General features: G+C 38.9%; 1 protein-coding gene across 3 annotated transcripts in view; it reads left to right on the top strand.

Moving 5' to 3' along the window:
- KDM5B (lysine demethylase 5B) overlaps positions 1 to 25,839 on the top strand; it is an 81,318-nt gene that overhangs the window by 43,745 nt on the left and 11,734 nt on the right. For all 3 annotated transcript variants that reach the window (XM_043568145.1, XM_043568144.1, XM_043568146.1), the window contains exons 9-22: positions 209 to 328; positions 2,071 to 2,229; positions 3,224 to 3,405; positions 4,724 to 4,886; positions 8,203 to 8,322; positions 9,976 to 10,170; positions 13,030 to 13,211; positions 13,367 to 13,491; positions 15,124 to 15,274; positions 15,432 to 15,546; positions 16,246 to 16,601; positions 17,670 to 17,808; positions 22,382 to 22,561; positions 23,208 to 23,366. In XM_043568145.1, coding sequence (XP_043424080.1) covers positions 209 to 328; positions 2,071 to 2,229; positions 3,224 to 3,405; positions 4,724 to 4,886; positions 8,203 to 8,322; positions 9,976 to 10,170; positions 13,030 to 13,211; positions 13,367 to 13,491; positions 15,124 to 15,274; positions 15,432 to 15,546; positions 16,246 to 16,601; positions 17,670 to 17,808; positions 22,382 to 22,561; positions 23,208 to 23,366 — 2,346 coding nt within the window. The remainder of the gene's footprint in view (positions 1 to 208; positions 329 to 2,070; positions 2,230 to 3,223; positions 3,406 to 4,723; positions 4,887 to 8,202; positions 8,323 to 9,975; positions 10,171 to 13,029; positions 13,212 to 13,366; positions 13,492 to 15,123; positions 15,275 to 15,431; positions 15,547 to 16,245; positions 16,602 to 17,669; positions 17,809 to 22,381; positions 22,562 to 23,207; positions 23,367 to 25,839) is intronic.

Below are 25,839 nucleotides of genomic sequence, written 5' to 3'. Positions count from 1 at the left end.
CTCTTCTTAAAGACTGAATGACGTAAAAAAAAATAGAAGTATGATTTTACAATCAGTAGGTAACGGTTATTTTGAAGTGTATCCATTCAGCTTTTTTTTCTATTTTAAACAAACACTACGTAACTTATCTGTTTTTTAAATATATATAAATGAAATATAACTAATGTATAAATAAAAATATTTTTTCCCTTCTTTTTCATTTTGGCAGGAGTGTAGTAAGCCACAAGAGGCATTTGGCTTTGAACAAGCAGCCAGGGACTATACCCTCCGTACTTTTGGGGAAATGGCAGATGCGTTCAAATCTGATTATTTCAACATGCCAGTCCATGTATGTACATACATACTGCTTTGATACAGAATTTTAATAACTTTTGTAGAAAGATGTATCTGAAGACAAATTTGACTTGGTGCTTATTTTGATAGTCATTATGCACAGTGAACTTTTAATTTGTTTAGTAATATTAAAATTCTGTAATACTTTAAAATACATCCTGATTTTTCACTTGGTTTCTCTAAAGAGGGGCTTTTCCACACAAATTATACAGCATCAGTAACAGAATATTAGTAAAGGAGACCAACAGCAGTGCTTTTAGTTGAACAAATGTACTGTAAAGAAAACTTTACACGGGCGCCTGGGTGGCTCAGTCGGTTAAGCATCATACTCTTGGTTTTGGCTCAGGTCATGATCTCCCAGTTTGAGCCCTGCATTGGGCTCTGTGCTGTCAGCGCAGAGCCTGCTTGGGATTCTCTCTCTCTCTCCCTGTCCCATGCAGTCTCTCTCTCTTCCAAAATAAATAAATAAACTTAAAAAAAAAAAAAGTTGTCAATATTTAGTAGGACATATTAAAAAAAGAAGAGGAAAACTACAATGTACTGAATGACTCCTGTGTGCAGGTCAGCATGCTTGCGTATGTTGTTATGTTATCGTAAGTATTATAAATTTTAGGGTGAATTCATTTTAAATTTTCTTTTATGCTCTTAGAAGCATAAGCATGTTTCATTCAGCATTTAATGTTCCATCAAGTGAGTACACCAGAATTAAATGGTTTTCTACCGTAATTCTGGACACTTAGGTTGTATTTTTTCTCACTTACCAACAAAGTACTGTAGCAGACACTTCACACATGTAGATTTCTTTAGCTGGATTATTTTCTTGGGATGCTTACTGAGGTCAGATGAATTTTCTCCCTTCTCTAATGGCTGTATCATTTATGGGAACCCAGCAGTATATGAGTGAATTTGTTTTTCCCTAAAAGCACTAACACAGCTGTTAAGTTACTTAAAATGTTTGCCTATTTGATGGGCTTATAAATTCAAAATATGCTCTTTTGAATTTTCAGTTCTTTTGACACCTCATGTAGTGTATTATTTTCTGGTATGTTTGCTTCACCAGTTGGTGGTATGCATGTGACCTCTTCTATCTGTGCTTAGTTTTTCATTTTACTTAGAAGATGAGGATCTTGAGGGATCGCATTTAAGTTACCTGTCTCTAGACTCACGTGGGATTAACCACAGATCCTAGACACTCCGTCTGGTGGCTCTTTGTACTGCTGTAGAGTAATTGCTCTTTTGTTCACGTTTTGCACTCTTTTTCATCATGGCTCCCTGCACCACCACTCCCAGGCCTAGTGAAAGGAGTGTAAAGTGCACCCAGGTAATGTGTTTGGACACCTGTCACGGCTAAAGCGTCGTTCACACACAGCTGTTACTACTGTGTAATAGTCCATCAAGTTATGTATTCTATTTCCCATACAAAAAAGCATCTCCAGTTTTTGAATGTCAGAATTTTGCTTTCCTTGACTCCCTTTTAGAGTCGTAGCCAGGTTGGTGATAGAGGAACACGAATTCTTAATCAGTACTTACTCTTTAGTTAGACAGTTGCTTTCAGAAAATAATATATATGTCTGAACTGCCTGGGATCAATTGTGGAACGTTATGGATATAATTTTCCTTAGGGTGCTATCCTATGATTCCTGTCACTTAGCTAATCTCTTCAGATTGGTCATGGGTAGTTTGTGAGTGTCTGAGAAAAAATTCATTTTTTTCTCTTCCTCATTGTTTTGTTTCCAGATGGTTCCCACAGAACTGGTTGAGAAAGAATTTTGGCGACTGGTAAGCACTATTGAAGAGGATGTCACAGTAGAATATGGAGCCGATATTGCCTCAAAAGAATTTGGCAGTGGCTTCCCTGTCCGAGATGGGAAAATCAAACTTTCACCTGAAGAGGAGGTAGGCTGTAGCTGTGAGGCACTTGTATGTCAAGCAGAGACCTGCATTTAAAGCTGATAGTTCAGCATATCCTTATCTAAAGGGCATAGTACAGCATTCATGGCCTTACTGCAAAGATATGTATGGTTGGAACTTGAATTATCAATTAAAATTCTTTTCGGTTGGCTTAAAGTAATATTTATGATTACTTTCAGCACATTTTTGGTTACTAGATTTTTAATGATTTCAAGAAAAGTAGAAGGAGCCCACAGAACAATTCTAGTCCCAGCTGTTCTACTACGTTGTGATGATGTGGGGAGATGCTTAACCTCCCCTGTGCCTTCAGTCCATAACTTTGGTTTCTCCTTCTGAAGAAAATTTGAGGGATTGGGACCAGACCTATTTATCTTTTAACTTCAGTGTTTATGAGTCTAGTATTTTCCACAATAGCAAACTTTTAGGAGGATTTTTTTTTTTTTAAAAACCTTTTTGAAATCTAACATATACATAGATGAGTACATAACAGTGTGCACAGCTTGATGAGTTTTCACAAACTGAATACACCCATGTAACCAGCACTAGAACAAGAATAAGGACATTACCTGTTATTACCAGACCTTACCCCTGAAGTTCCCCTTTTGTCCTCCCTCTTTTCCTACCTTCCCTGTCTCAGGACAACCACTATCCTGACTTGGAGCACCATAGGTTAGCTGGCCTGTTTTTGAACTTGATATAAACAGACTGATACGATGTATTTCCTCTGTAGCCAGAACAAAGGGAGTGGGCAGATACAGAAGTGTATACTATATGAGTCCGTTTATATAAAGTTCAGAACTGAGCAGAAGTAATATATGGGCATCTAAGAAGTCAGCATAGTGGTCTCCCCTCCTTTCCTCTGATCCCAGCCGTTTTGTTTTGAAGACTGTTTTCAGTCAGCTTTCTGAAACGTGCAGACTCTAAAACATTAGCATGATGTAGCTAAACCTTTATACCTTGTTTGCTTCTTTCTTTTTAGGAATATCTTGATAGTGGCTGGAATTTGAACAATATGCCAGTGATGGAACAGTCTGTCCTTGCTCACATTACCGCTGATATATGTGGCATGAAACTTCCTTGGTTATATGTAGGAATGTGCTTTTCTTCATTCTGTTGGCATATTGAAGACCACTGGAGCTATTCGATTAACTACCTGCACTGGTAAGAAGTTCCAGATAACCTACAAATGGTATGCGAGCTGGGCTGGAAACTTTCCTTTTCGTCTCAGATGTGTCTTAACTCTTCAACTGTGTCTGAAGAGTAACGAGCTATTTTTTTCCCCCCCTCAAGTTTTCACTACTGTTGGAACAGGCATCTTAACAAGTTAAGGCAGTGGTTCTTAAGGATTCCTAGGAAGTCGATAAATCCCCTGAAATTGTACACACACTATTTTTCAGGTACAACATGTTTCTGTAGAGAGGGTAGACAGATTTTAGTGAAAAATCTTTACTCATGGAAAGATTAAAAAGCACTGAGCCTTGCTCTTACTATGGAAAAATCCCATTCCATGCCAGTGGCAGCTCAGATACCCTTTGGAAGAGTAGTGAAGTCTGGGTGCTAGAGTCCAGGTCCTTGGAACTGCCAGCTTCTATTTCGTGCTGCTGGATTCTGGCGTCATTATACATAGTAGAGTGGGCTTCGTCAGTGCATGTGTGCGTGGTGGCTGGGTGCACATATTCGGACTTTTTTTTAAACTCTAAGCAAAGCCATTTCTTCTTTCACATCTGTTTTTTTACCCCCTCCGTTTCCCTTGCTTTTCTAAGTACAGAAATATTTGAAGATCTGTAACTCACTTAAGTCCCCACACCAGGAATTTGAGAATGTACCACAAGAAAGAGGGAGTTGGCAAATATATGTGGAGCATCAGTTCTGCCTCCCTAGGCAATTGCTCCCAGCTGTAAAATGAAGATTATATTTACCATACCTCACAGGGATGTTACAGATTAATTGGTTGACAGTTTAAAGTGCTTTGAAGAATAAGAGCTCTTTAGAAATGCTAATTGCCTTATTAGTGTTTGATTTAACCTTGCGTGTCAGAACGGACAAGGGAAAAGGATGATGGAGAATTGCCATCCCTTGTCAATTGCTATAAGAAATTGTGGTAACCACATACCCTGTAGCTAACACGTTATCTTATATTATATATCTTATATATTATTTATCTTATATGTAAATATTTAGATATTTACACTTTCTAAAGGATCAGATAAAAATGGGAGGGAGGAGAGGGACCTGGGACAGAAAGTCTCATGTTCAAATTCTGTACATTTGAAGGGGGGGAAATGCATTATATATGTTCAGATCACATTTCTAATGACACTCAGAACATTCCTATGTAGCATAATCTTAACAGAGCAGGGTCTGAAATATACGACTTGTGAACTATTTTGTTTGTGTTGTTGCAGACTGATTTTTTTCTAATGAAATTTCACGTTTATGTATTTCTTGAGATTGATTTATTTTTACAATCTGTTTCCAGGGGTGAGCCAAAAACCTGGTATGGAGTCCCAGGGTATGCTGCCGAGCAGCTAGAAAATGTAATGAAGAAACTAGCTCCAGAGCTCTTTGTGTCCCAGCCAGATCTTCTCCATCAGCTTGTGACCATCATGAACCCCAATACCCTGATGACTCATGAAGTGCCTGTATGTTCTGGGTCAATCCTCCTGCCACTCAGGCTTAATTTACCACTTCTCTTCCCTTACTCAGTTTTTTATGCATTGATTTGGTTATGTGTTCCATACCATAACTGCGTAGCAGAAACAGCTGTTTGGTGTAATTGGATACTATACTGCAATAAGCCAGTCAGACTAGATCCTTGGACACCATAAAAACTAATTTGTTGCAGCTAATAACTAGGTTGCCAAGCAGCCATATTTTGCAAATACTAAGTGTGATGCTTTCTTTCTTTTTTTTTTTTCCAGTGTCTAATTCAAGCTTTCTAAACCATAATTTTTCTTTATAGCTTTAGTCTTTCAATGCAACAAAACAAAGACCTTAATGTTATTTGTATAAATTACTGTGAAAATGTCTAGGTTCTGTTCTAATAATTAGATCTAAGCTCTAGTGTCAGAATCCTTTATATACTCTGTCCCTACCTTAAAAAAAAATTATGGAATCTATTTGAACTTAATTTTGAATGATAAACTGAAATGATCTCCATGCTTGGTAGGTCTTAGTTGTATTATACCTCCACCCCAATTAAGCTTACTTAAAGAGAAAATTTATTTCAAGCTCTTGAGCTTAGATTTCAGGATTCCTCCTCTAGAAAGGTGCTGTTGTTGGTGATACCACCTCTGAGGTTGGTGTACAAAGTGACACTTACTTGTATATGGTTTCCTGTTGGAGAATGCTCTGAAGATATTTAGGGAGGCCAGAGTGAAACGTGTGAAGTTGAGGGGTCCATCTCAGTTAGCTAAGTCGAATGTAGATGGTACGGTTACTGCGCTAAAGTGCATTCCTGATGTTGCTGTGACCTAAATTTCATGCTTTGGGGGCCACAGGCTAGTAAGTGGGGACAGATGGAAAGGATTTTTCTTTGAGGGATCATAAATTATTCATGGAGACTAGCTTAGAAAATAATGACCAATAACTACCAAAATGCCACCATCTCCTTGTGTTGGTATTTTTCACATTGATTTTTCCCCCTCATATTGACTGATCTTTCTGACTTGTTATAAGTAACTTGCCCTAAATGAGATGTCTGGCCATGATTCTCAGTGATTTAGTTGAGGAACCCATGGGGCTTGATTCTGGACCCGCAGAGATGGATGAGTGAGCCTGTGCATTTGAGACTCAGAATTTAAGGGTTAAAGACAGATACTCTTTACACAGATAATGGAACGGTGGTGTGCTTTAACAGTGCTGTCAACTATGAGGCTGATGCACTAACTCTAGGGAGAATTAGAAAGGACTTGTAATGATCATTTGAACTAAGACTTGAAGCTCTGATAAAGAATATTTTTGGCAGATTTGGGGGTAGAGGGGAGGAACTATTCCCTGTAGAAGGGATTGTGCCCATGTGGTGGGTAGTGGTCTTCAAACTTCTGCCTATATCTGAACCCCGAATGGCTGAACGTCACCCCCAGAGCTTCTGGTTCTGTTAGTCTGGGTGGTGCTCGAGAATTTGCATTTCCGAGTTCCCAGTTGGTGTTAGTACTCTTAGTTCAGGAACTACATTTTGGACAAGATGGAGAGAGAGATGTTGAAAAGATACTTAATTTTATTATTTTATGGGAGTAAGTTCAGCCTGAGGATCTGTGTGCCTAGAGCACTATAGGTTTTTTTAATTAAGAACACATTTTCTTTTTTTTTTTTATTTAAAAAAAATTTTTTTTTTCAACATTTATTTATTTTTGGGACAGAGAGAGACAGAGCATGAACGGGGGAGGGACAGAGAGAGAGAGGGAGACACAGAATCAGAAACAGGCTCCAGGCTCTGAGCCATCAGCCCAGAGCCTGACGCGGGGCTCGAACTCACGGACCGCGAGATCGTGACCTGGCCGAAGTCGGACGCTTAACCGACTGCGCCACCCAGGCGCCCCAAGAACAAATTTTCAAAAAATGTTTATTTTTGAGAGAGACACTGCGGGCAGGGGAGGGGCAGAGAGAAGAGGGGGACAGAATATCAGAAGCAGGCTCTGCACTGATAGCAGTGAGCCCACTGTGGGGCTTGAACTCATAAACCGTGAAATAGAGACTTGAGCTGAAATCGGAAACTCAACTGACTGAGCCACCCAGGCACCTTTGCTTCAGGCTCTGAGCTGTCAGCACAGAGCCCGATGTGGGGCTCAAACCCACAAGCTGTGAGATCATGACCTGAGCCAAAGTTGAATGCTTAACCATCTGAGCCACCCAGGTGCCCCTTCGTTGTCTTTTTGATACTAGCCATTCTAAGAGGTGTAAAATCTCTCATTGTGGTTTTGATTTGCATTTTCCTGATGATTAGTGATGCTGGGCATCTTTTCACCTATCTGCTGGCCATCTCTGTATCTTCTTTGGCAAAATGTCTACTCATGTCTACGTTTCAATTGGATTATTATTATTATTATTATTATTATTATATTTTTTGGTGTTGAGTTGTTGGATACTAATCCCTTAATGGATAGATAATTTGCAAATATCTTCTACCATTCAGTGGGTTGCCCTTTCATTTTTACTGATGGTTTCCTTTGCTGTGCAAAAGCTCTTTAATTTGTCGTAGTCCCAGTAGTTTATTTTTGCTTATTTCCCTTGCCTGAGGAGAACCTATCCAGAAAAATGTTGCTAAGGCTGATGTCCAAGAGACTGCTGCCTTAATACACGTTTCTTTTGTTTTTTTTTTTAAGTTTTTTATTTTGAGAGAGAGGGAGAAAATATGAGTCAGGGAGGGGTAGACAGAGAGGGAGAGAGAGAGAATCCCAAGCATGCTCTCCATTGTCAGCACAGAGCCTGACACGGAGCTTGAACCCACAAACTGGTGAGATTGTGACCTGAGCAGAAGTTAGATGCTTAACCGACTGAGCTACCCAGGCTCCCCAATGCAGGGTTTTGTTTTGTTTTTTTCTTCTTTGAGTGGGTGGTGAGAAAAGGGGAATTGTTGGGAGGTAAGTTTGAGGCCTAAATCAAGATCGCTGTATGGGATGACTGGTGGTAGGAGATCATATTTTGGTATAATAAAATTAGAATATTCTTAACTGTAGCTATATTTAGAAAGATGTGTCCTAATCCTGGATGTAACCAAATTTTTGTAGTAAAAGCCGTGTGTTCTATTCAGATATTAATAATCAGCCTACTAGTCTGGGGTACTATTCCATCTTGTGACAGAAACGAGTATCTCTGTGATTCTTCTACCGTAGTTCTTTTTTTATGGTTCACTTTTAGTTAGCAGAAAGCTTCCCTTTCTGGAGATTTATCTGATAGTCTGTGCCCAGTTTGTCTTTCACGGATGTCACTAAAAATCTCCAATTTCTGTCTCTATAGGTTTACCGAACTAATCAGTGTGCTGGGGAGTTTGTGATTACGTTTCCAAGAGCCTACCACAGTGGTTTTAATCAAGGTTTTAATTTTGCTGAGGCTGTTAACTTCTGCACTGTTGATTGGGTATGTAATTACGACTTAGTGAGCCTTTTCAAATGTATTGTTTTCCTACAGAAATGGTATATAATACTTTAAAAGCTTTCATGTGTATGGTTGCTTAAACCTGTTGCTGCTCAAATGGCTGGTTTACAAATTGTTTACCATCCATAGTGAGATAGAGTACTTGGCACCACATTGTAAAGCAAGCCTGTACTAAGTAAGCGCACTACTGGGTTCAGCTGATAATGTTTTTCTTCTGTAAAAGTGAGACTTGATGAATAAATGAGTCTGTTGATTTACATTTTCGGTGAAATTCAGGATTTCATTGCAAACTCATAACAAACAGTTCAGTCTTAAGACTATATAGCAGTAGCTTAAATTATCTACAGGACAGCAGTTTTCAATGATGTATTTGGTTTTGGTTGTAGATTTTTTTTTTTTTTAATATTTATTTATTTTTGAGAGAGAGACAGAGACAGAGCATGAGCAGGGGAGGGGCAGAGATAGAGAGGGAGACACAGAATCCGAAGCAGAATCCGAATCTGTCAGCCCAGAGCCTGACACAGGGCTCAAACCCATGAACTGCAAGATCATGACCTGCGCCGACATAGGATGCTTAACTGACTGAGCCACCCAGGCGCCCCTAGATTTTTTTTTTTTAATGTTTGTTTATTTGGAGAGAGAGAGTGCGAGCAGGTGAGAGGGAGAGAGAGAATCTCAAGCAGGCTCAGGCTCTGTGCTGTCAGCACAGAGCCTACGTGGGGCTTAATCCCATGAACCACAAGGTCATGACCTGAACCAAACCCAGGTGCCTTGTAAAGTAGACTTTTTGTATTAGTAATATTACTTTTCATTTACATAAAAAGATCTAGTTTAAGTGTGTGATGTTAAATCTAATGAATTATAACCTTGTTTCAGGGCTTTCCTGTGTAATAGTACCACCTGTATCTAAAATTATTTTCTGTTCTACTTTGGAGCATTATTATTCCCTGGAGTAGGTTAACCCACACTGGTTCAGCATAGTTGTTTCAGGAAATGTGTAAATTCACATGTCCAGTTAGAGTTTACATTGTTATAGACAATAATACATTGTTAATACTTTTTTTTTTTTTTTAAGTTTATTTATACCCAGCGTGGGGCTTGAACTCATGACAACTGAGATCAGGAGTTGCATGCTTTTCTTTTTTTTTTTTTTTTTTTAATTTTTTTTTTTTTTCAACGTTTATTTATTTTTGGGACAGAGAGAGACAGAGCATGAACGGGGGAGGGGCAGAGAGAGAGGGAGACACAGAATCGGAAACAGGCTCCAGGCTCTGAGCCATCAGCCCAGAGCCTGACACGGGGCTTGAACTCCCGGACCGTGAGATCGTGACCTGGCTGAAGTCGGACGCTTAACCGACTGCGCCACCCAGGCGCCCCAGTTGCATGCTTTTCTGACTGAGCCAGCCAGTCACCCAAGTCCATTGTTTTTTTTTAACTGCCTAATATGCCAGATCTTTTGAGACGCAAAGATTAAAAAAAAAAAGGCCCAAGGCTTCTTAGAGTCTGGTTTTAGGGTTGATATTTGTATTATGACCCAGAATATCATATTTAGTAATTTGATAATGGTCAAAAGTCTTTGGAAATAGGAAGGAGAAAGGTGAATGAATGTCATGTATTCTCTGTCTTTTGACCCAGCTGCCATTAGGCCGACAGTGTGTGGAGCATTATCGTTTGCTTCACCGCTATTGTGTATTTTCCCACGATGAGATGATTTGCAAGATGGCTTCCAAGGCTGATGTACTAGATGTCGTAGTGGCTTCAACTGTTCAGAAAGACATGGCCATTATGATTGAGGATGAGAAAGCTTTAAGAGAAACTGTCCGTAAATTGGTAAGGTTCTGGAATCCTTCTAATTGCATATCTCAGGGCATTACTTAGTAAAATTCTTACACATATTAGTATCATTTTAAGAAGTCTTTTCTTAGTCTAATTTCCTTTAAGACCATTCTGATAGATGTGTATTAGTATCTCTTTGTGGTTTTAATTTCTACTTCTCTAATGGCTACTGATTTATTGAACATCTTATCATGTGTGTACTTATTTACTACTTGTATATGTATCTCTTTGATAAGTGTCTGTTCAAATGTTTTGTCCCAGCCCCCTTTTTATTGGATTGTTGTGAGACTTCTGTGTATTCTGGATGCCAATCCTTTGTCAGATGGGTGCTCTACACATATTTTCTTCTAGTCAGTGGCTTGTCTTTTCATTTTTTTTTTTTAACGTTTATTTATTTTTGAGACAGAGAGAGACAGAGCGTGAACAGGGGAGGGGCAGAGAGAGAGGGAGACACAGAATCTGAAACAGGCTCCAGGCTCTGAGCTGTCAGCACAGAGCCTGACGCGGGGCTCGAACTCACAGACCATGAGATCATGACCTGAGCCGAAGTCGGACGCTTAACCGACTGAGCCACCCAGGCGCCCCTCTTTTCATTCTTAAAGCAGTGTCTTTGTAAAAGCAGAAGTTTATTTTGATGAAGTTCAATTAAGCAGTTGTTTCTTTTTTGCATCTCTTTTGTGTCCTTAAGAAATCGTATCTAACCCAAAGTCACAAAGACTTTCTCCTGTATAGTCAGTCACCTAGAATTTTTAGTGTTAGGTTTTACATATGAATCTTCAACTCATCTCAAGTAATTTTTATTTATGGTGTAAGGTGTGGTGTGGGTTGGGATGACTCTTTTCTTCATATGGGTGTCTCGTTGCTTTAGCACCAGGTCTTGAGAAGACTGTTCTTTTTCTGTGGAAATGCCCAGGCACCTTTGTGTTGAAATTTGACTCACCTATATGGGTCTATTTCTACATTCTGTTGTATTCTCTTAATTTATGCATTTATCTGTTGCTGTTACCCTATGCTGTTGATTACTGTAACTTTGTAATAAATCTTGAAATGCGGTAGTGTGAGTCGTACAACTTTGTTCATTTTAAAAATTGGTTTGGCTATCTTAGTTCCTTTGCTTTACATATAAATTTGAGAATCAGCTTTTTGATTTCTACCAAAAAACTGTTAGGCTTTCATTGGAACTCCATTAAGTCCATGAATATAGTTGGGAGAATTGATATTTTAACAATGTTGACTCTTCCAGTTCATGGACACAGTATATCCACCATTTATTTAAGTCATCTTGATTTCATTCATTCAGTATTTTGTAGATTGCAGCATACAGACCTTATACATAGTTTCTTGGGTTTATAATTAAATACTTTATGTTTTTTGGTACTGTTATAAATGATACTTTAAAACAGTTTTTATTTCAAATGGTTTATGCTTATATTTATAAATATAATTGACTTATGTATATTGACTACTTTTATACTGCAACCTTGCTAATAAACTCAATTGTTTATTAGCTTTTGTTAGACTGTTGGGGACAGTGGTGTCTGCAAATAAATAGTCACATTCTTTTTTTTTTTTTTTAATGTGCTATTTTAGATAGAATCCTTGAATTTTGACTCCCTGAAGCCTGTACAGATCAACAACAGCTTACTCACCTTCCCCTGATATTTTACAGTTAGGGAAAACAATGCCCAGAGGGTTTAAGTGCCTTTACCAAGGTCCTATATCAATAATGGTAACTCATTTTTGAAACTTTGAGAACTTAAAATTTTTTTCTAGATGTGGAAATTTACAAGCTAAAATTGGGCAAACTGTATATGGGTCATTCTCAAGGAAAATCTGTAAAGTTGGTCCTTAATCTCATTTTAAGTAAAAGTGCAACCATTTTTATTTCCAAGTCCTTTTTAATGGTCAGTTCCAGTTTAAAACCAAAATTCATTCATTAGTGGTTTCCTTACTCTCCTCTGTCGTTGTTGGCCCTTGTAATCAGGAAGTAAAATGGTCAAAAGGTTAAAATACAGAGTAACAGTAAAACAAAGGAGCTTGGTGTCTCATAAATTGACTTAATCAGCTTCTGGCACTTTCATGGTTGGATTTGGATTCCCTTTTAGATAAGGAGAAAAGGTGGTAAACGCTTGATCTTTGAGTGGCAAAAGTATATCCTAGAGGGCTCTCTAGGTGTCAGGTGGTACAAACTGCAGTTGAAATTTACTGGTTCAGTATCTTATTTTTCTTGATACTATTTCAATTAGGAAATACTTTATTATGACTGTAGTCTTTATTGTATGTTTTTCTAACATTTTGGGTAAATAATAATCCCTTTAGATAACTTTTTCATGTGAGAGCTGATCTACCACTAAGCATCTTCCCATCAATAATCCCTTCATGACAGTCTTTTCCTCTTCCTTCCTTTTTATTTACTCTTGTTCTTTTTATTACTCTGAATTCCTGTATAATATTTCCTCTGAGGTAGAAAGTATATACATTTCTATTGCTTTTACCGTCTATATCCAGATTATGGACAGAGCCAATTTGTAGTAGAATAAACAGCTAATGTCAGTAGTTCACAATCCTATTGATAACTGTTTTCATACATACTCTGATCACAATGACCAAACATAAGGGCCTACCTTGTCCAAAAATAGGTTCTCTCTAAACAAATGAGGTAGTTTACCTTGCCCATAGTAGCTAGGTTGTTGTTACTTTGTATTCCAGACATTTTTAATCATGCATTCCTATTTTCGTAAGGCCCTCCCACCCACTTTTTTTTTTTTTTTTAACTCAGCTGTTACGTAGTTTTCTTGGGGGCCGGTGGATTATATTATCCTTTGGAGGTCTCTAAAGTACACTTTATTTTAGGGAGTAATTGATTCAGAAAGAATGGATTTTGAGCTGTTGCCAGATGATGAGCGTCAGTGTATAAAATGCAAAACGACATGCTTCATGTCTGCCATCTCCTGTTCTTGTAAACCTGGCCTGCTTGTTTGCCTGCATCATGTGAAAGAATTGTGTTCCTGTCCCCCTTATAAATATAAACTGAGGTGAGTAGGAAAAATGATCTTTTCTTTGGAAAACCCTAAATCCTTAATAAAAGCTCTGTGGCATTCCTGTTCCAGGGCTGAAGTACTGCGTGTAAAATATGTGATTTTCTCCAAGCCCAGACATCTCAAAACTATGTCTGCTCCTCTGTTTCTAGGTATAGATACACTCTGGATGATCTCTACCCCATGATGAATGCATTGAAGCTTCGAGCAGAATCTTACAACGAATGGGCCCTGAATGTGAATGAAGCTTTGGAGGCAAAGATTAACAAAAAGAAAAGTATGTGATATTCTTGGTGATTGGCAGATTGGGACTGATTGTAACGTAGCCAACATAGTTACCAATGAACAGGTTACTTGAAACGACCTGATGCTGGTTTACGGAGTGTTAGCAGAGAAAGTTATAAAGCCACTAGTGGATGAGGCAGATGCCCTTTACATCACAGGAAAATCTTGATACATGAATTGTACAAGATCGTATATTTAACAAAGATCATAGTATTCGGAAACAGAATAACTTTTACACTTCTTGTCTCAGTACAAAAATGTTTCACATTTTATATGGAACCTTAGAAAAACATTTTTTAAAAAAAACTAGATCTCAGGACACCTGGGTAGCTTAGTTAAGTGTCCAAGTGTTGATTTCAGCTCAGGTCATGATCTCATGGTTTGTGACTCACAAACAGGGCTCATGTTGGGCCGTGTGCTGACAGCAGAGAGTCTGCTTATGATTCTCTTTGCCCCTTCTCTGGTCACTCGTGTGCGCCCGCTCTCTCAAAATAAATAAATAAACATTAAAAAAATTAAAACTAGATCTCAAGACAGAGGTAGCATGTTATTAAATTATGGGTCTCTGGTTTATCATTGCCCCTACCTCTCTTCTCTTTTAAGTAGGCTCTGCACCCAGGGTGGAGCCCATCGTAGGGCTTTTGAACTCAGAACCCTGAGATTAAGAGTCAGATGCTGAACCAACTGAGCCATCTAGGCACCCCTCTGGTTTGTCACATTTTAGTGCTAATCAAAGTCAAAGTTTCTGTCTCTTGTTACTACCTGGAAAGTCACTACTTCCTTTCCCATCTCTTTCTTTTCTTTTCTTTTCTTTTTTTAAGTTCATTTATTTTGAGAGAGACGGAGACAGCATGATCAGGGGAGGGGCACAGAGAGAGGGAGACAGAAGATCCCAAGCAGGCTCTGTGCTGCCAGCAGAGAACCCGACACGGGGCTCCAACTCACGGAACTGTGAGATCATGACCTGAGTGGAAACCAAGAGTCGGACGCTTAACCGACTGAGCCACCCAGGCACACCCCCTCCCCGCCATCTCTTTCAGAGTGTTTTCACTTTCTTTCCTTTCTGTAGTCCCAACAGGTAAATCTGCCCTTCTTTTACTTAGGGGAAGGTCTCAGTATCACTCTCTCTGAGCACACTGCATACTTGCCAAGTGCAGGAGACAGGAGTGGTCTGTGTAACAATAAGAATCTGCTTTTGCTCTGTTTTGACAAATCTGTTGTTTTCCATGTCTTAAACATTTCAGGTCTAGACATTTCCATATTGAAGAGCAACTCTAGGCACTTATGAAAACACTCCAAAGTGTTCTAACACTGGCTGGCACCAGTGTTAAAGGGGGCACTTGGCTGGCTCTTTTGGAAGGGCATGTGACTCTTGATCTCTAGGTCATGAGCTTGAGCCTCACATTGGGCATAGAGATTACTTAAAAGTAAAGGAGACTTAAAAAATAAATAAAAACACTCTACCTTCAGCCAAAAAAAAAAAATGAGATGGACAAATCTGTTAATATCTTAAAACACCACAAGTATTTTAGATAACTGATAAAAGCAAACCCTTCCTCTGTGTTTCATACCACTTGTATAAACATACTAATTACAGAAAAGATGACCTTTTGTTTATTATTAGGCCTTGTGAGCTTTAAGGCTTTAATTGAGGAATCGGAAATGAAGAAATTCCCAGACAATGATCTTTTGCGCCACCTTCGCTTAGTCACACAGGACGCGGAGAAGTGTGCTTCTGTTGCTCAGCAGCTGCTTAATGGCAAAAGGCAAACTAGGTATGTACTTCTCTTTGAGGTTGCACTCTTAAGTGGCTCTACTTGGCAACCTGTTGTGAATTGGTTTTTCCTTCTGTCCTGTATTCCTGTGACACTGAATAGGGGAATGGTGAATATATTATATCCTCATGGCTTCCTCGGGCCTTTGCCTTTACAGATACCGATCTGGTGGAGGAAAATCCCAAAATCAATTGACAGTGAATGAACTCAGACAGTTTGTGACACAACTGTATGCTCTTCCATGTGTCCTCAGTCAAACGCCTTTGCTAAAGGTAACTATAGAGGGATCTGTGGGAAAGTACTTTGGTAGTCCTATACGGTGAAACCTTGGTTTGCGAGCATAATTCGTTCCAGAAACATGCTGTGATCCAACACGCTTATATATCAAAGAGATTTTCAAAAACCATTGGCTCAGTTGTGATCATGTGACATTTGGTGTCATGTACTACCTGTGTTATAAGACCTTGCTCGTTTATGAAGTTAAAATTTATTAGAAATGTTTGCTCGTCTTGCGGAACACTCGCAGAGCAAGTTATTAGCAATCCAAGGTTTCGCTGTATTTTGTAAATAAATTCAGATGACATGCTTAAGTCATCTTGGGTGGTTAGTTTGTACATTTCTTTGCAGATGTTTGTAATAACCTACTTGAGTGTTTTGTGTGTGTGTGTGTGTGTGTGTGTGTGTGTGTGTGTGTATAAAGAGATTATAACAGGTCTACAAAGGAGAAATAAAGTTGGAAATTTTTATCTTGAAAGTGACCACCTGCTACTCCTCACAGTTGGTAAAAGGTCTGTGATAGTCACTAGTTTTAGCTGTCAGTTGGCTTATGTGTTACGTCATTTATCCATGTTATTGATAAAATCGCATGAGATGGAAGGAGCATCGCATTGAATATGTATTAAAGATTCTAAGTATGAAAGAAGCCAGTTACTGAAATTACTATTTTTATACAACAACCTGTGTTTTTTTAGGATCTCTTGAATCGTGTAGAAGATTTCCAACAGCATAGCCAGAAATTGCTTTCTGAGGAGATGCCCAGTGCTGCTGAGCTGCAAGACTTGCTAGATGTCAGCTTTGAATTTGATGTTGAACTTCCACAGCTTGCTGAGATGCGTGTCCGTCTGGAGCAGGCCCGCTGGCTAGAAGAGGTGCAACAAGCTTGCCTAGACCCCAGCTCCCTTACACTAGATGATATGAGACGTCTCATAGACCTAGGGGTGGGTCTAGCCCCATATTCAGCAGTGGAGAAAGCAATGGCCCGGCTTCAGGAGCTGCTTACGGTGTCAGAGCACTGGGATGACAAAGCCAAGAGTCTTCTCAAGGCCAGGTGAAAAAGCAAACTCGCCTCTCTCTTGGGGAGGGTTGGGTAATAATATCCATGTTAGAGCAATAGAGCACAGTCGTTGGCATGTGACAGGTGTTCAGAAGCTACAGTTGTGCGTGTAGAATACACGTAGAAAAGAAAATAGTGGAGATATTTGGGGCTGCTTTGGAACTCGGGTAAAAGAATACTAGTTTCTTCTTTACTGATTGTGAAGTGAATGATTCATATGGACTTGCCTTTTATAGAGTTGTTTTAATGAAATTTTTTTTGGAAGCTGATGAAACCATCTTTGAGAGAATAAAAGTTTTACAATTAAGTGGAAAACTATTTAAATCCGCAGTTAATAAGAACGCAAGGAGTTTTTTGAAATGTCTGAGAGTTAATATGCACTGTTCTGTAAAATGAAGATAGTGCCAGTAATTGCCAACAGGAGTGGGAATGTACATTTGTGCTGTTGCTTAGTAATTCAGGACACCTTATCTGTGTTTGAGAGATTTGATTGGACTCAGGCAAATCATCTGAGTGGAGAAAGATCAGCCCCTCCCTAATTCTGCTTTCTGTCTGATACATCTTCGTTGGTCCAATTGACAGTGTTAAAATATTCATGGTTGTAGACATTCTTTTGTAACCCTAAAATAGTGGTCGTTGAGCAGAGAGCACAACGTTTTTTGATGCTGTGCTTTTGGAGTGTTGATGATACCCTAGAGAATTAAAATTTTCCTAACAAAATTACATGAGTCTTGACAGTATATGTAGTAAAACATAGTAAATTATCACTAAGTTACCATCTGCAAATGAAAAGTCTGTGGTTATACCAGCATAAAATCAAGAATAAGTAGAACTTAAATGCTTTACCGAGTCATTTCCTTTATCTTAGGATGCTCTTAAGTTTTATGCAGACATTTGAAACTTTTGTTAAGTTGTGATATCTAGTAGCTGTTGACATTTGAAAAAATGTATTTGCTATACTGAATTTCCTTTGAAATGGTTTTTCTAGTTTCTTTAGGAAACCTTAAGAAAAATGAACCACCATATAACATGTTAAGTAGTTCTTATATTTCATTTTTGTAGACCTCGGCATTCATTGACTAGCCTTGCTACGGCAGTTAAGGAGATTGAGGAGATCCCCGCTTATCTGCCAAATGGTGCGGCTCTGAAAGACTCAGTGCAGAGAGCCAGGGACTGGCTTCAGGATGTAGAGGCCCTGCAGGTTGGTTTAAGAAAAAAATGTCTTGGGTGTGTAAGTGCATCTAAGAAGAACAGTAACTGAAAAATTGTAAAGGGTACTATGTTGGATCTCACCACACAGATTCAGTGTTTTTGGTTGGCCAAATTAATAATTATAGTCAAACTTTTTTAAGCTTATTTATTTATTTTGGGAAAGAGAGCGAGAGAATTCCAAACAGGTTGTGCACCACCATTGCAGAGCCCAGGGCAGGGCTCGATCTCACAAACTGTGAGATCATGACCTGAGCTGAAGTTGGACACTTAACTGACTAAGCCACCCAGGCGCCATGATTGTATTGGAACTTATGTAGGTGTACTTATCTACCACCTATTACCCTGACCATTTGGCTCAAATATTTGAAGTTTAGATAATTCAGCCAACTTTTTTCTGGGAACTTGGGAGCCTCTCTTAACAAACTTGAGTACTTGGTAGAGGATTGAAGAAAAACTAAAATTGAACTTGTGGGAGAAAAGTACTTCCTTCCTTCTTTTCTTTTCTTTTCTTTTCTTTTCTTTTCTCTTTTCTTTTTTAATTTTCTTTTCTTTCTGAAAAAATTTAGATTTAGGCAGTGGGACTCAGTTTAGATGATTCCAGTTTTGTTGGCAACATCCAAAGCATCATAGTCGGGAGCCAATCAAACATATGCCTTCTCTCCATTGGGCCTGATCAGTGTGTGTTGACCTTGTCCACGTCAGTGTCCTAGAGCTTCTTCATAGCCTGTTTGATCTGGCGCTTGTTGGCCTTGACATCCACAGTGAACACAAGTGTGTTGTTGTCTTCTATTTTCTTCATGGCTAACTTGGTAGTCAGGGAGAACTTGATGATGGCATAGTGGTTAACTTGATTCTCTTGGGGGTGCTCTTTTGAGGATATTTGGGCTGCCTTTGGAGACCCAGTGTCTTGGGCCATTGGAATGTAGGCGATTTGTGGATCTTTTTGTGTGTGTGTGTGTGACTGTGGATGCCATTCAGCACCGCTTTCTTGACCTTCAAAGCCTTTGCTTTGGCTTTGGGAGGGGCAGGGGCTTCCTTTTTTTTTTGCCTTTGGTGCCATCTTTGTGAAAGGGTGAGAAAGGTAGTTTTCAATCTTTGATGAGTACAAGTGTCTCTTGTTGGTTTGTTAATCTGGTTGTTTGATTACATAGCCAAACTAGGCCCCAAGGCGCAGAAGTTTTCACCAAGTAGTGATTTATTTTATTTTTTTTATTTTTATTTTTTTTAATTTTTTTTTTCAACGTTTATTTATTTTTGGGACAGAGAGAGACAGAGCATGAACGGGGGAGGGGCAGAGAGAGAGGGAGACACAGAATCGGAAACAGGCTCCAGGCTCCGAGCCATCAGCCCAGAGCCTGACGCGGGGCTCGAACTCATGGACCGCAAGATCGTGACCTGGCTGAAGTCGGACGCTTAACCGACTGCTCCACCCAGGCACCCCAACCAAGCAGTGATTTAAACAAAAGTGCCTCCTGATCCCTACAAAAGAAATGAAACTTAACAAGTTCCAAAGTAATTCTCCATAGTAATTAGCACCAAATCTATGTGGTCCAATGTTAGATGTTATATTTAAGGAGTTGCCTATATATTAAAAAAAGAGTTGAATTCACTTGTAGCATTATCAAAGTACAGACAAAATGCATTCTGCGATTTACCCAGTTTCAGCTGGATAACTTCATTCGAAAAGTAGTTGGTGGGGAGTGTCTTCCTTTATCTCTGTAATCATTGTAAATCAGTAGTAAGTCTAATAATGGACCTATCGAGAAAAAAGACCTTTGAATTATTTAATGGGCTAGGTTTTTAAAAATTTAGTCTATCTTATTCTTGAGTCTCAAGTTCTGTTTTGTTGAAGCCATTGGATTCTAAGAATAAAATACTATCTGGTTTTCTGAATATTTAATTTTAAGTAGTGGTAATTGATCAGTTTCTAATAAGAAATGCCAAACCACACAGCTTTAGCCAGATGTTTATAACAAAATATCTGGGTATTTATTTTAATTAAAAGGGAAGAGAAGATATGTTGTTTGGTAAATATTATTACATAATTAAGATGTGACCCCAATTAGCCAAAGAAGAAATGAAGGGAAGTATTTACTGTGTACATAAACTTCCTTAATGGGAGTTTTGTTGTTTTTTTTTAGTTTTTTTTTTTTTTAATGTTTATTTATTTTTGAGACAGAGAGAGACAGAGCATGAACGGGGAAGGGTCAGAGAGAGGGAGACACAGAATCCGAAACAGGCTCTAGGCTCTGAGCTGTCAGCACAGAGCCCGACGCGGGGCTCGAACTCAACGGACCGCGAGATCATGACCTGAGCCGAAGTTGGCCGCTTAACCAACTGAGCCACCCAGGCGCCCCCCCCCCTTTTTTTTTAACATTTATTTATTTTTGAGACAGAGAGAGAGAGAGCATGAACGGGGAAGGGTCAGAGAGAGGGAGACACAGAATCTGAAACAGGCCTTAGTGGGAGTTTTAGATGCAGGTTCTTGTTAATGATGGTTGGAACTATAATGATTAGTTTTAGTTTTGGTCCCCCTTTTCACTTATGATTGATGGCAGTCATAAAGGTAAGGTGAGGTCATTGAATTAAGAAGAGATAAGCATGTGAAATCAGAAAGAGGACATATTTCTGGATAGTCTTATACTCTGTTCATATTTTGTAATGTATATGTTACTTACTACTGTGTTTTCAATAGTGCCCACAAGGGCAAAAAGTAAGTTTTGTTCCATTCCTGAAATAATAGCCTGATCTTTACTTGTATCATATACTTAAGGACATAATGGAGAGGTGTGACTAACAACAAGGAGCCTTTTCATATTTAATGGATTATGTATTTTACAATGTTATCCAGTATTCTGCTTTATACACAGGAAGTATTCCATTTATTTCTAAATTGAATACTATAAGATAGCATATAATTTGTGAGTCACCTTATTTAAGTGTCCAGCAGAACAATTTTGTCTGTACGGTTCCAGTCCTGTAAGAATAAATACCAAAAGCAGTGAAACATCAGGGCGCCTGGGTGGCTCATTTGGTTAAGCACCAGACTTCGGCTCAGGTCATGATCTCGTGGTTCGTGGGTTCGAACCCCATGTTGGGCTCTGTGCTGACAGCTCAGGGCCTGGATCCTGCTTCAGATTCAGTGTCTCTCTCTCTCTCTCTGCTCTTTCTTGGCTCACACTCTGTCTCTCTCAAAAATAAATAAACGTTAAAAAAAAAAAAAGGCAGTGAAACATCAAGCTTCCTGTCTATATTTAGTTTTCCCCATGTTTCCCAAGAATGTCCCTTCTGGTTGTTTATCTAGTCCATGACCACATGTTGCACCTAATTGAATCTTGCAGTGTTTCCCTCCCTACCCTACTTTTTTTCATGTCAGTGTCTAGAACAGTTATCTTACGGTAAGTTCTATCTTCTAGATTTGTCTGGTTATTTCTTTGTGGTGTATTCTATCTTCCGTATCTCCTGTAAATTGGAAGTTAATTTCTTAGCCTTAATGGATTCAAGTTAAATATTTTTTACTTAGAATAATATTGGAATATCAGGCGATATTTGTATACTTTGTATTGTATCACATTAGGAGACACATAGGATGACTTACTTAGTGATGCTAAGATTTACCATTGTATTAGAGCAACATCAGTGTCCCCTGCCCCACAACTTAATGCTTTTATTCTTCTACTTTGGGTATCTCATTCTCAGAGTCCCAGTACTGACAGCATCAGCATCACCTGCAAGCTTGTTAAGAAATGCAAATTCATGGACTCTTCCCTGGTGACCTCAATCAGAATATCTGGAAATGAGGCCCAGGAAACTGTTTAAATAAGCTTTCCAGATGATTCTTAACACATACTAAAGTTTGAGAAGCAGTGGGACTTTTCACCTCATTTTAGTTTTCTGAATAATTTTAAAGTTTGTTTATTTTTCAGAGAGAGTGCACATGCATGTGTACATGAGCAGGGAGGGGCAGAGGGAGAAGGAGAGAGAGAATACCAAGCGGGCTCTGTGCTGTCAGCACAGAGACTGATGTGGGGCTCGAACTCATGAATTGTGAGCTCATGATCTAAGCAGAATCAAGACTCAGACTGCTTAACTGACTGAGCCACCTGGGCACCCCAGTTTTCTGAATGATTTATACTGAGTTAATTTATCATTGGATGGATTGGAATAAAGTACTGTTGCTTTTCTTTAAGTCAGTGTGAAAACCTGTTAGTTATTGCAAGTCTACATTTCTGTTGAATTGTTTTCAGGCTATCTGTAGGGACCAAGATGACAAGTGAATTTAGAAGGGCATAAAAAGTCAGAACAAAGGGATCATCATAGTGTATGTCATGTTCATAGTTGTATCCTTGGGACCTAGCACAAACTAGGTCTTTAACTATTTGTTAAGTGAAGGAACACAGGTCATCCCTAACCCCATCACTGTTGGTCAGCTGGAGGTTTTGTTCATCAACATCTATGAATTTAACATGTTGAAATGTAGGCCTCCTCCGAATCGTGCTTTTCCCACTTCACAGAGATGTGTTCTTTTTTCTAAGATGCTACAATTTTTCTTGATACACTAGGTTGGAGGACGTGTGCCAGTGTTAGACACACTCATAGAACTTGTTACACGAGGCCGATCTATCCCGGTACATCTGAATTCTTTACCAAGACTGGAATTACTAGTAGCTGAGGTTCAGGCTTGGAAAGAATGTGCTGCTAATACATTCTTGACTGAGAATTCTCCATATTCTCTTTTAGAGGTAAGTTTTCAACCAGCCCTTCTGCAAGACCTTAGATGTCATAGCTTGTAGAACATGCAGTCCCTTCCCTCACAAAGGTGGCATCACTAATTGATCTGTCATTCTAGGAGTTATTTTTTTTTCAGTAGAGCCATGGAGATTCTTCTAAACTTCCAGTGAAATAACCTTTAAATGTTACCTGAATTACATTTAGGATAGCATTTGATGGCTAAAGAAGAACATTTTTCTCGTTGAAGTTCCTCAATCTGTGTTAAAATTAGATTTTTAACCTTGGCCATGCTTCACCATTTGCATTTAATAATCCTGTAAATGATCTCCTCCACCTTTCATAAAGTGCTATAGTTGTACTTTTTGCATTTTTTGTTAAGCTGATGCTGGTAGCACATTATGACTGGAATTGCTATATTTCACATTCAACTTATTGTTTAATCCAACCTAGAATCAAAGTCAATCTTTTGTGAAATTCCTCCCTTTCTTCCTTTCTTCGAAGAGGAGAGTTTTTTGGCTTCAGAGCAGCATGTTACAAAGAAAATGTTAGATATGAAGAAATTTACATCATTTCTACTGCTTAGGCTTTTCTTGGAGGACTTCCTAATGCTTTATCTGAAATCCATTTTACTGGTGGTTGTGCTTTGTCTCACATTAGGTGCTGTGTCCTCGATGTGACATTGGCCTTTTGGGATTGAAGAGGAAGCAGAGAAAGTTAAAGGAGCCCTTGCCAAGTGGAAAGAAGAAAAGCACCAAATTAGAGAGTCTGAGTGACCTGGAGAGAGCTTTAACTGAAAGCAAAGAGACTGCTTCGGCTGTACGTTAGCGGGCCTTTTTCTTCTTTCTTTGTTGCTTAGAGAGGATGATTGCTAACCTTTTCTTATGCACAGGAATATTGGTAAGACATGTACAAGAGTAACCTTAAGAGCACTCCGTTTTACCAAGAATGCTTTCTGAAATTATCAAATGTAAAAGCTTTGAACAGAAGATGTGTAGAGGTGCAGCAGAGAGAGGGGCCTCCCAGTCTGAGTTTTGCAGACTCAGTCTTGTCAGTGCTCATGAGTTGATCAGGGATGCTGACTGTGGATGTCAGGGTGAACAGATAAGTGGGACCTCAGTGCCAGCTTACTAATTTACAACAAGATGTACACTGCAGGGGTGCCTGGCCAGCTCAGACCGTGGCATGTGTGATTCTTGATCTTGGGGTTGTGAGTCCAAGCCCCGTGTTGGGCGTAGAACTTACTAAGTTAGTAAGTAAATAAATATATATACATACACATAAACACACATACTTAAAAAATACGCTTAAAAGTGTATTGGATACCTTTGAGTCTAACTGCATTTGGTAAGCATTGTTGATTCAAAGATGGTATCGTTTTAAGAAGCTCATGTTTAGTGAGCGATAGTATCGGGACGAAAGATAGAGATGTGATTTGGATGCTGACAATTTTTTTTTTTTTTTAGTTGAGCTATAAATGACATGTATTAGTTTTAGGTGTGCATTATAATGATTTGATTGGTCACTACAGTAAGTCTAGTTAACATCTGTCACCATACAAAGTTAGTTTTTTCTTAGGGTGAGAACTTTAAAGATCTACTCTCTGAGAAACTTCTAAGGATACGGTACAGTGCAGTATTAATTATAGTGAACATGTTGCACCTTATATCCTTAGGACTTATTTTATAACTAGAAATCCGTAACTTTTGACTACATTTACCCAGTTTGCCCATTCCCCACCTCCTGCCTCTGGCAGCCACTAATTTATTCTCCGTTATCTGTGGGTTTGGGTATTTGTTTGGATTCCTACAATATTTGTCTTTCTTTGACTTCTTTCACTTAGTCTAATGCATTTATATGTTGCAGATGGCAAGATTTCCCTTTTTTTAGGTTTTTAATGACTGAATAACATTCCATTGTATATACATATACCACGTTTTCTTTATCCATTCATCCATTGATGGACATTCAGGTTGCTTCCATGTCTTGGCTGCAAGACAATAATGATGCTGCAGTGAACATGGGGATGCGGATATATTTTTGAGTTAGTGTTTTTCTTTCCTTCAGATAAATACTCAAGTGGAATTGCTGGATCATATGGTAGCCCTATTTTTAATTTCTTGATGAGCCTCCATATCGTTTTCCATAGTGGCTGCACTAATTTACATTCCCATCAACAGTGCATAAAGGTTCCCTTTTCTTTACATCTTCACCAACATGTATTATTTCTTGGTATTTTTGATAATAGCCATTCTGATAAGTGTGAGATGATCTTGCATTATGATTTTGATTTGCAGTTTTATGGTTGACCACCTTTTCATGTACCTATTGTCATCTTTATATGTCTTCTTTGGAAAAATATTCAGATCCTCTGCCCATGTTTGCTTTTTGCCATTAAGTTGTGTGAGTTCTTTATCGATTTTGGATATTAACCCCTTATCAGATATGTGCTTTGCCAATATTTTCTCCTATTCTGTAGGTTGCCTTTTTATTTTGTTGCTGGTTTTCTTTGTTGTACAGAAACTCCCTGGTTGGATGTAGTCCCATCTGGAGGCTTTAAGTAGCACAAAGTGATGCCCATGGTAGAGCAGAACTGTAGCTGCTACGACTGGAATAGAAGGGTTCTGTCTCTGGCTAGGGCACTTTTCTCCCTGGTCTGTTCCTTTGTAGCTGCCTGACTTCTCTGGTGATGGACATGGGATTGCCTTGACTTGCGTGTTTTGACACAGACTTCCTTAGTTAGGGCATATTCCTATACTGCGTCAGGTTCTAATCAGGTTCTGCTGCTTGAGCATCATTCTGGTTTTTTTTAAGATGCTATTATTTCTGTGGTTTATTTTTGTAAAGATACTGACTGTTGGCTTTTTTTTTTTTTAAGTTATTTATTTTGAGAGAGAGAGCATGTGAGCAGGGGAGGGGCAGAGAGAGGGAAAGAGAATCCCAAGCAGGCTCTGCACCCCAGGTCTTTTACTGTCTTTAACATTAAGGCCTTATACCTGTGCTAGACACAGCCACTGTAGATAACGAAACCGGGTCCCTCATGAAATAATTAAATAGAAACCACTTTTCTTACAGACACACGTGCACACATGTGTGCATGCTGTAAAATAAGCTCATTAGGGCATGGACAATAGCAGCTTGCTTTTCTGCAGAGTGTCAGGTGTACTTGAATCGTAAAGTCTTTCCTCTCTATTAAAATGAGAGCCGTGTGACAGGAAAGTGCTGAGTTCATTTAATCTGTTTACACGACTTGAGAATACACATAAACAGAATCAACTTCACAGTAGAAAGC

This window comes from Prionailurus bengalensis, chromosome E4, assembly GCF_016509475.1.
Source record: "Prionailurus bengalensis isolate Pbe53 chromosome E4, Fcat_Pben_1.1_paternal_pri, whole genome shotgun sequence".
Classification (NCBI taxonomy): Eukaryota; Metazoa; Chordata; class Mammalia; order Carnivora; family Felidae; genus Prionailurus; species Prionailurus bengalensis.
This window is presented reverse-complemented; position numbering and strand designations above follow the sequence as displayed.